Source organism: Micropterus dolomieu, linkage group LG10 (assembly GCF_021292245.1).
Source record: "Micropterus dolomieu isolate WLL.071019.BEF.003 ecotype Adirondacks linkage group LG10, ASM2129224v1, whole genome shotgun sequence".
In the NCBI taxonomy this organism is placed as follows: Eukaryota; Metazoa; Chordata; class Actinopteri; order Centrarchiformes; family Centrarchidae; genus Micropterus; species Micropterus dolomieu.
In genome coordinates, this window is record NC_060159.1 from 18,296,430 (window position 1) to 18,306,747 (window position 10,318).

The 10,318-nt window shown below is 38.4% G+C and overlaps 2 protein-coding genes across 2 annotated transcripts in view; one reads left to right on the forward strand and one right to left on the reverse strand.

The window, feature by feature from the left end:
* The window catches only part of si:dkey-12h9.6 (macoilin-1), a 56,147-nt gene extending 50,886 nt beyond the window's left edge, over positions 1-5,261 (reverse strand). Inside the window, exon 1 of the mRNA XM_046060540.1 lies at positions 5,113-5,261. The gene's annotated coding sequence lies outside the window, so the exon portion shown is untranslated. The remainder of the gene's footprint in view (positions 1-5,112) is intronic.
* On the forward strand, positions 702-10,202 carry LOC123977659 (ammonium transporter Rh type A-like). Its single transcript, XM_046060543.1, has 10 exons — positions 702-939; positions 5,133-5,316; positions 5,576-5,726; positions 5,891-6,038; positions 6,285-6,451; positions 6,553-6,690; positions 7,163-7,284; positions 7,430-7,503; positions 7,656-7,729; positions 8,028-10,202. Exons 1-10 carry the CDS (start codon positions 750-752, stop codon positions 8,100-8,102), a joined length of 1,323 nt encoding a protein of 440 aa, XP_045916499.1. The 5' UTR covers positions 702-749; the 3' UTR covers positions 8,103-10,202.
* The last annotated feature ends 116 nt before the right edge of the window (positions 10,203-10,318 follow it).

The following is a 10,318-nucleotide window of genomic DNA, read 5'->3' on the forward strand; positions in this document are numbered from 1 at the left end:
AAGCTCATTCATGAATAATAAATAAATTGAACTGCACAGTCTGCCTCTCTGCGTCTGGGTTCATTCCCCACTGCCTTGTATAATCCACCGTGATAGGACTTTTACTTATAATTAAGTATTATTTACAGTGTTGTATTGCTACTTTCACTTGTAGTAATGCGTATGAAACAAGTATGACGCAAGTGCGTCAGTCAAAACACTGGGGATAACAATGATATATCAAGGGAACAGTGTCTATTTATCTGCACTAAGAAAGAGGAACAGTGTTCAGTAGAGCAGATAAAAGAGGAATCTCAAAAAAATGTAATTGTATGAAAGCTACTGTATATTTTCCTGAGCAAACTACAATCTTTATAAAGACATTTCTTTTTAATCTTCCAAAAGATTTTTCTTCTTATAATGAACATGGAACACATGCTGAACATTGAAGTTTACTTTTACGGTGAAAAAGTTGTGGGAAGGAACAGTCAATAAGTATTTCTCAGTGTCTTTACGTTTGTGTTTTTCTTTGTCCCCTCCGTTGCCCATAGAGGAAACCCATCCCTGTGAGCAGTGTATGAGGGGGGTGTTGACTACCCATGCCCCAGTCTTCTGCCCTATCATTGGTCACCATGAAACCTGCATCAGTTTAAAACCAGACACAACTTTCTTCCCTCCCTTCACACAGCACAACCCCTAAAAAAGACAGATAGGGAGGGATAGACAGACAGTGTGCCAGACTGTGAGAGATAAACAGAGTTGGTCTCAGGATGCCTGCATACGCCACCAACATGAGGTGGAAGTTCCCCATTGTGGCCTTGGTTTTGGAGATTATCGCCATCATCCTGTTTGCAGTGTTTGTGGAGTATGATGATGGGAAACATCACAACGAGCACAACGAGCATGACAAACACACCAATGAGACTCACCATGAAAAGGCACCCATGGATCTCTACCCTAGTAAGTCTACCTGAGGCTGCTTGCTGAGGGATACTCTGCTACTGGATGCCTCAATCTTTGGTCACTAGACTAGTTTTGAAAAGGTTAAAAAATCTAATGTTCACACATTGCCTTTGCATTTTTGTTAAATTGTGAAAATTCACTTTAAAAACAGAGTTCAAATCTTCAGCAAAGCTTTGTGACACCTAACAGAGGCAAAGTCCTGCAAAGATAGATAATTGTGCAAGTTTTTCTGCTAACTCGGAGTGATTTTCAGAAGGATTTGGCAAAGTCTGATTTATTTAAGCTTAAATCTATTTAAAAAAATAACAAAATTATAAATCTTCCAAGCTTTAGTTCTCTAGTCTTGAACTTTCAAGTGTTAAGTAAACTGAAAGAAAGCTGCCTTCCTTCATTGGAATAATGTGATTTCTGTTGCAAGTATAGTAATTTTTCAATTACAGTACTTGCAAAGAGTAATAGAAGAATTTGGAGGCCTTTTCCAGAGCAAATCTGCTGAATGCAATAAGAGGAGTCATGGGGTTGCATTTTCACCCGTCACAAACTCTATTCATACACATGCAGCTGAAGAGTCAAGAGGATCCTGCAGGGAAAAGTGGCAGGTCTCCTACAGTGGAGGTCGCATGTGATTTAAATTAATGCGTCAAACACAGATATAATAAACAACAAAGACAGATAGTAGATGGAGCAGAGAAATGCTGTTTGAATTCTTTGTAACATATCAAGTCATGGTACTTATTGATTATAGAGAGGTTTTTCTACAGGGGGTTTCTTAGCATTTTATCTGCAGTTGCAACTATAAACTGCTGATTTTACTGTAAGAATGTCTTCTCATGACTGGGTGGGGCAGGTGTGGCCCATAGAGATTAGCTCAATGGTCAGCATTAAGGCTGAGCATATTTTCTACTTCTTCTTTTACAGAGGGCATGTTCTTGCTATAAATGTTGTCCAGCAATGTCGTCTTCTACTGAATTTCTATCATTATTTTGGTTTCTTCTTTACTTTTTTTATCATACTGGGAAACAGTCATGTTTAAAGAAAAAAATACTGAATAATAATTTGTGTCTAATATGTTTTTTCCACAAAAAGAGAAATTTACCTACATGTGCCAACAATCCAAAATTGCCATTATGATATGTTAAGAGACATATCTGCAAATGCCTCAACAGCCTCAGTAAAGCATTTTAATTATGCTGAATGAGCTAATCCACGACCATTTAAATGTGATTTGAAACGTGGTACGTGCGTACAGAGAGATCCACTATCCAATGCATACCAGATGTCTGTAATTATAGATTCAAAGGAAGACAAATAAGCAGAGAAATGCAGACTGGAGTGAATAAAATCTATCACAGCTTTTTGATCATGGAGCAAATCAGTTCATTTTTAGAACGATGTAAATGACAAATTATGGTAGTATGGTATGACAAAACACTACATGCATTTCTAATTAAAACTCTTGGAAAGTAATTTTATCTTGAGGAGTTGATTTGCAAAATGAAAACATCAAAGGTGTGGGAATTTGTTGCTCCAGCATTTAAAAAATTTAAAAAACTTTTTTCACTGGTTGCATCACCCCTCAACAGTCTGTCCTATAGTAGGTTCTGAGGGTATTCCCTCTCTCTTGGCTCACCCTATTCTTCAGAAGATTACAGACCGTTACCTAACATCTGGGCGTGGTGCCAGTCACAGTGGCTGGTTTCCAACTTTACCTCCTCCCCATCTTCAATCTACTGTTCACTAGAAGCCCCTACTACTACTACTACAACCTAAAGCAAGTCTGAATCACCCAGCTGTAAATGGGAGGGGGGTCAAAGTGCAAGTTGAAGGAAAAATAGGTTTTCTTCAAACACGGCTCCACAAATGTGAGACAAATGAGATATTTATACCAATATCATGCTGATGCAAATTTCACCGTTGTTTTCTTGTTAAATCATACAGACTTCATCTATGGTTTGACACTAAAAGCCACAACGTTTGCCACAATTCAACATTAAAGAGTGAAGAATTACATTTCAAAAAGATAATGTCCATGTAACTGTTTCCATGTAAAGTGTTCAATGTAAAATGGATTCGGTTGACAAGATGAGATATGATTTTAACAATCCCTCACTACAGAATTGTCCTGTGTCGTTTGGGAGGGGATGATCATGGTAAATTAAGTAAATTGTATTGTATTGTATGATTGACGAAAGTCATTTTAAAATAATGATATTAAGGTTACTATGTGACGCGATTGATTAAATCATTGTATTACGTTTTTGACCAAGCAGTGATAATGGGAAAAAACAAAATGATGATATTATGAATAACAGCTCAGTTTATAGCAGATTGGTTAATGGATAAAGCGGTCTATACCATTTGTTTAAATATATCGTTTTTTGAAAACGTATGGAAAGCCAATAAAACATTTTACAGTGTTTAAATTTTAGCATGTACGGATTCTGCCAAACAAAAGTAGATGTTGGTGTTTTCATATGTCACTTTTTAACAGGATATATGGGAAATGTGCTGACACACCTTCAATGTTATTGTTTCATTAGTCTATCATTCTAAAGATGCTGCATTTTTAACCAGTGCATTATTTTCTGTGTTATATGGAAATGTAGCCTGAAGTAGTCCACTGTGCTCTACTTTAAGGATGTAATATTAATTGTCTTTTTAGTAAATAAGTGGAGTAAAGACATGGTTGGAAACATAATTTGTAAAGTGAATGGTAGCTCATTATCTTCATTAGTGTTAGTATTTTTTTAAATTAGAAAGAAAAATAAACAAACACAAATATGCTTAGTCGCTTCCTTGCTAAGATTTAGATCGATACCACCCTCTTGTCTATACGGTAATTATATGAGCTTGTTAGCTTAACTTAGCACAAAGACTGGAAACAGGGGTAAACACCAAGCCTTGCTCTGTCCGCACGTAACAAAACCCAATAATCAGCATCTCCAAAGCTCAAAGATCAACACGTTATTTCTCCCTTGTTTAATTCATAAAAGATTGAAATTTGTAAAAATCACATGTTGTCGTTGTTCGGGGGGGGGGGGGGGGGGGGGGGGGGTTATGTGCCGGGGTTTTAGCTGGGTGCAGTGACTCCATGTAGTTCTCGGCTGGTTACTACAATCGCTCCATGAATTAAACAAACGACATATAACATGTTTATTAGTGAGCTTCAGAGGATTTGACAGACAGATTTTGTTTATGTTTAGGCAAAGCTAAGCTGGCTGTTTCCCCTTGTTGACCAGGGTTTGTGCTAAGCTAAGATAACCAGCTAATTGCAGTAGCTTCACATTTGACACACATAAGACATAAAAGAAACAAACAAAAATGTCAAACGTTTCCTTTAAGAGCAGCAGTAAATGTCTGCCATTTCAAAGTGTGTCCTGTCTGGATAATACTGGCTACCTTCATGCTCATTAGAGACTAAGGAAATGAAGCACATTGTTTCTCAGCCTGGACACACCTTCACCTTAATGTATTTTCCACATGAGGGGTTTGTCATCTCTAGCTTAAAGGTTTGTCCCACTTCCTGTCAGGATGATGGAAATTGGGGGAAACGCCCAATTCTACGCAAATCCCCCCAAAATGACCCAGATATATATAGCTTCTTCGCTTGGGAGCTTGCCATTTTCATACTGCTGAGAATACAGTGAAAATTCCAAGTGTGTAGTGTGACACGAAATATGGGATATGATCTAAACAAATTCCAAAAACCTGTTGTCTTTGTCCGATTATAAAGTGAAACTTGTACCTACATTAGGGTGTGCTAAGCGTCCCCTCCTCCTACGATTTCATTAAGTTTAAACTTATTAGGATCATAAGCACTTAATAGAAACTCCACAGGCACAACAGGAACGTTTTCCCAGAATTCCATTCATAAGATGATTGAATTGCTTTTCCAGCTAACAGGTCACGGCAGACAATAAAGTCCCAGTGGAAGGAAATGGCTCTTGAAAAATCCAGTAGCTGCTCAATAAATCATTTAAACTACAAAGTCAAAAGAACACCACAGCGAACAGCAATGTCGTAGCATATGACTGATGTCTAACAGAAGAAAATGTTTGATAAAGATGTTTCAATCTAATTTAATTTCATGTCCACATTTAGCAGAGGCTAAAGTGGGACTCTCACAACAAAACATCAGGGCCCTGTCAACGAATCACCAGCAGAACTGACCTCCCTTCTCATGTCTCCAGTGTTTCAGGATGTCCACGTTATGATCTTCATCGGCTTCGGGTTCCTGATGACTTTCCTGAAGCGATACGGGTTTAGCAGCGTGGGCATCAACTTACTCCTGGCTGCCTTCGGCCTGCAGTGGGGCCTCTTCATGCAGGGCATCTGGCACATGGATAATGGCAAGATCAAAGTCAGCATCTTCAAGTATGAATGTCTTTTCTGCATGTTTTGGTTCTCAGTAACCTCCAGATAAAAATTTAAGTAGGCCTATGTATCAACTGAGTAGCTGCTTAATGAACAGATGAATTATTCTATTGTCTGCTAAGTAGCTTTGACACTTTAGGTTTGGTAGATGATGATGTTTGAACTATGCTGGTTGACGGATTTCCGTGTTTCACAATTTCTACTCATTAATCCATTATTTCTGTTTTCCTAAAGAGTTGTTTTCTTCCCTGTCCTTCAGAATGATCAACGCAGACTTCAGCACAGCTACGGTCCTGATCTCCTTTGGAGCTGTTCTGGGTAAAACCAGCCCTGTTCAGCTCCTCATCATGACCGTACTGGAGATCACCATCTTCTCCATCAATGAACATATTGTGGCCGAACTGCTCGGAGTAAGTACGCAATGACACACGCATGTGTTGATGAGCTACGTGTGCAAAACACGGCATTAATTCCTGCATCATGACCAGGACCTTCGCTGTGTCAACTTAATTTTATTAAACATAGATTGGCATGACTCCACTGTTATGAACCTGTATGACCTTTTCTTACACAGGCTAATGATGTTGGAGCATCCATGATCATCCATGCTTTTGGAGCCTACTTTGGCCTGGCAGTGGCTCGAGTGCTTTACCGACCAGGTTTAAGAAATGGACATGAGAATGACGGATCTGTTTATCACTCTGATCTGTTTGCTATGATTGGTAAGAGTCATTTGTCTGTAATTTTCCCTGACTGGTTCACCCCTGGTCTCCTGCACATGTATGACTTGTGCCACCTAGTGGACACAAATAACCATGCACCATGTTAAGTGACTAAGCAATATTGACTCTACTGTGCATCAATCCTGCAAAAATCAACATGAATACTTACCCAACTTGCACTGTGATGTGATATGAATGAGATTTTCAACATTTATTGATACAAATGTTACTTTATCACTTCTATAGGAACCGTCTTCCTGTGGATGTTCTGGCCCAGTTTTAACTCGGCCATCGCTGACCCGGGCTTCACTCAGCTCACAGCAGTGATCAATACCTACTTCTCCCTGGCTGCCTGTGTGCTCTCTGCCTACGCCATCTCCAGCCTCGTGGAGCACAAAGGAAAACTGGATATGGTCAGATAACTTTCCTTCAATATCCACACAATAACACTATTTTAAGATTTTATCCAACTAATTCAGTTATAAACTTGTTTTTATACCTTTATATACTACAGGTGCACATTCAGAATGCCACATTGGCCGGTGGGGTTGCCGTGGGAACATGTGCTGACATGAACATTGGGCCATTTGGGGCAATGCTGATTGGATTAGTGGCTGGCATCATCTCTACCCTGGGCTTCAAGTACTTAAGTGTGAGTTGAAAATCAAAGCAAAAGGAGCAAAATAAAAAAACACAGATTAGTCAATTAATCAATGTGTCCAATTTCAGAAAATTGTTTAAATTTGTTAAGCAAAAATGGGGGCTGGAAATCCCTGGTTTCAGCTTCTCAAATGTGGATATTTTCTGGTTTTCTTACTCTTCTATGAAAATGAATTGAGCAACTTTTAGTTTTTGTTTGTTGGTCAGACAAAATGAGACATTTTAAACCATCACGTTGGGCACTGTGAGAGGCATTTTTTTTTTACAATTTGATTACATTTGTTTTAGACCAAACAATTAATGAGTGAGTTACGAAACACTTGATACTTAGCTATAAATGTCAAGTAAGCCAAGGGTTAACAATAAATAGATGGAATCTTATTTTTTTCTCTCCTTCAAATGGATGTTTCGCCTTTTAAAAATACACTCCTTTGTAACAAGAGGCTTTATTTCCTCCTCTATAGCCCATCCTGGCATCCAACCTCGGCATACAGGATACCTGCGGTGTCCACAATCTGCATGGCATGCCTGGCATCTTGGGCGGGTTGGCTGGTATTGTGGCCGTGGCTCTGGGGAAAAAAGAGGGGTAAGGGCCATTTTTATCACCACAAAGACTACATATAATGATATACACACACTCACACATAACAGTATTGTAACATATAAGTAATTTTATGTTTCAGTTACATTTCAGCTCTTACATTCCTGTTTTCTTTCCCCCTCCTCTTCAGAGGTGATGCTGCCATGCAAACTGCTGCCTTGGGTTCATCCCTCGGGTTCGCTTTGGTTGGAGGTGCTATTACAGGTGGGTGGAGATGAAAAATAAATAAAAGACCATAAATGTGACAGTTTAAATCCTGAGCACAGGGTTTTTCACTCAGCGGAAAGGCTAGTGTTCTTATGATTAAGCAAAATGGCATCATCTGAGTGATCAAACAATTTATTTGCTTCTTCAAGGTTTAATAATGAAGTTGCCATTCTGGGGGCAGCCTCCAGACCAGAACTGCTTTGATGACTCTATCTACTGGGAGGTAAGAAATCCCATTCCTTATGAATAATATCACTAGTATCTTACTGTCAAGCACCGCATGCGATAGATGCAGTACTCCCATATTTTTTTGTTTATTAAATTAGTGGTTTGGAGATCATATTAAATGGATGTGGCTCAACCCAGAATTAGAAATCAAAATTGTATCTGCTTGTGAACTTGACCCAGATGGTACAGCATATAAACCAATAATTGTTTGATGTCCACATCACATAGAATCATGTCTTATTTAGGTCTCTCATTATGCTACAGACAGATAATTTGGACTGCATGTTTTCCAGGTTCCTGCGGAGGAGGAGGAGAATGAGGAGAGTTTGGCTCACACCGATCACTCAAAGAACAAAGCAGAGGTTTAAATACATGCCTACCGACCACTGAGCTAGAAATTAAGATAAAAGGATCACTAATCTGCTACACCATATCAGCAGATATCAATTTGTCAGTTATGTTAACGTAATTAAAACGACTTTGCTTGACTCAGCAACACAAAATAATTTTTTGTTTAGTCAATTTTGAAACTCTTGTGAGCAAAGATATAATCATAGTAGTTTAAATTAGTAATTAGGAAGGGCGAGAAATGTTTAAACAATACAGACTCCAAAATATACATGAGTAACCACTGTTGACATAAAGATTTGGTAAATCCCATTTACAGTAAGAAAAAACATTTTTAGGAAAAGAAGAGCAGCAACCTTCAGGGATTTTTTTACACTGAAAATTGTGATCAATAATTTCCAACGGTCATGATCCACTGTAGAAGTGAGTCACATCATAGCTTCACTGCTGATGCACAACTACTTCTAGAGATGCACCGATAGATCAGTTTGATCGGCCATGATTGGTGACCGGGGCCGATCAGTCTCAAATAACGGATTCGGTGCCGGTCACATTTAAAGGCATGATGCACCGCACGATGGTTCACGTCACGTTAACAGCGGCACGGACAGTAACCGACTGCTAAAACATGTCGTTGACGTGAGTGAAGAAGACCAACACCCCACCCCTGCCACAAATTTCACCATCATTCTGCAATTCATTTTCAGTTCAGAAGATTTTATTTGTACAAAGAAGTTCTGTCCAGTAGCCTAACCTGAAGCTCTTTTTATTTTGAGATTTGTTTGAGTCCTGTAACCTGGTGCAGTTCAGGAGAAAATGTGAAAGTTATTTAATAGTTTAATAGTGTTTTCTTATGAAAATACAAGTGAAAGGAACCCAGGAAGAATAAGCAATGCTTGCTTGCAATGCAATGCTGGTGCTAATGGGGATCCTAATGAAGAAATTATTTTCCATTTAAGAAAGGTTACAAAAATGCTTGTGTATGTTGTGACTTATAGTTTTTAGAAAGAAAATAATCGGAATCAGCCAAAATTGGACTGGGCAGGTCAGACAAGAAAATTGCAATTGGTGCATCTCTATCCATAAGCTTTTTTTTTTTATTTCATCTTTATATTATAAAAAGCATAGAAGCATATTTCATGATATTAGCATAGTATATGTATTTTTCCTCATACGTTCCTATATATTTCCATACACCTGGCAAATGTATTTCTGCGGAGGCTCAGGTCAAAGAAAGGAGTTAAACCTGCTTTGATTTGCTGCTTCATGTCACCTCACTGGAGCCCAGTCCTTCTGCAAGGAGTCAGAGTCAGACGGTGTGAAACCAGCAGTGAGGCTCTGATATGGGCAGGGATAGTCAAAGGAAATGTTGTAACTAATGAACCTTCGCATTATTCATCTTCCACTGCTTACAATCATTTTCTGCAGCTGTAAAATTTCTTTAATGCAATGAGCATTTGAAGCTGTGCATTTAGCATTGGAGTGGCTCTCACAAGGGCAACTAAAGTTCATTTCTTTGTCTGTTTTCTATTTACATCCAGTGTATTCTTTCATGTACATACAGTTTAGCTTTTAGATGGATTGACATGGTCAGTTTTATCAAGGTCCTGCAAGGTTGAAAAAGGACAACTGATACTACCTTTTTTTCAGACAATAATTAAACAGGAAATTAAACACTAATAAACAGGAAATGTCTGACATTTCTATGGGAGGTGCGAATGAATAAACATTCTATTTTCACCATACCATTATATGCATCAGTTGGCCTTTTTTGTACCTGATTTTTCAATAGGTGAGTTACTGTTGGACCGTCACACCTGCAACAAACCTCCTGTGTATATCATAGGATTAGAGAGCCATTTCTTGCTTTTCAGTATTTGTCTAAGCTGCATGGTGTTGGAGTGCCAACAGAGTTTAACATTAAAACATAGGTATGCAGGGCTAGATTAAACTGACTACACACACAGTAGTGTTAATCAATGACATATTGGTTTGTCAAATGATTTATGATGCCCAGAACTCTGAAACACATTACGATTTTGTATTTTTATTTAGTGGGCATGTGCTCTTGTTTGTATAATAAACAAATTTTCTCATAATAAATATGTTTTTGTACAATACCAGTGTTTACATGTGTTTTTGTGGTAGTAATCTTGAAGTGAGTTCAGATATTTGCGGAAATGTTACAATCTTATGACTTCCTTACATTTGACTGTATCTTGATACAATTAAGTCA

Coding starts and splice junctions, on each gene's coding strand:
- LOC123977659 (XM_046060543.1), top strand. CDS start 750: ATGCCTGCATACGCCACCAACATGAGGTGGAAGTTCCCCATTGTGGCC. Junction 940..5,132: donor ACCCATGGATCTCTACCCTA/GTAAGTCTACCT, acceptor TCATGTCTCCAG/TGTTTCAGGATGTCCACGTT. Junction 7,285..7,429: donor GCTCTGGGGAAAAAAGAGGG/GTAAGGGCCATT, acceptor CCTCCTCTTCAG/AGGTGATGCTGCCATGCAAA.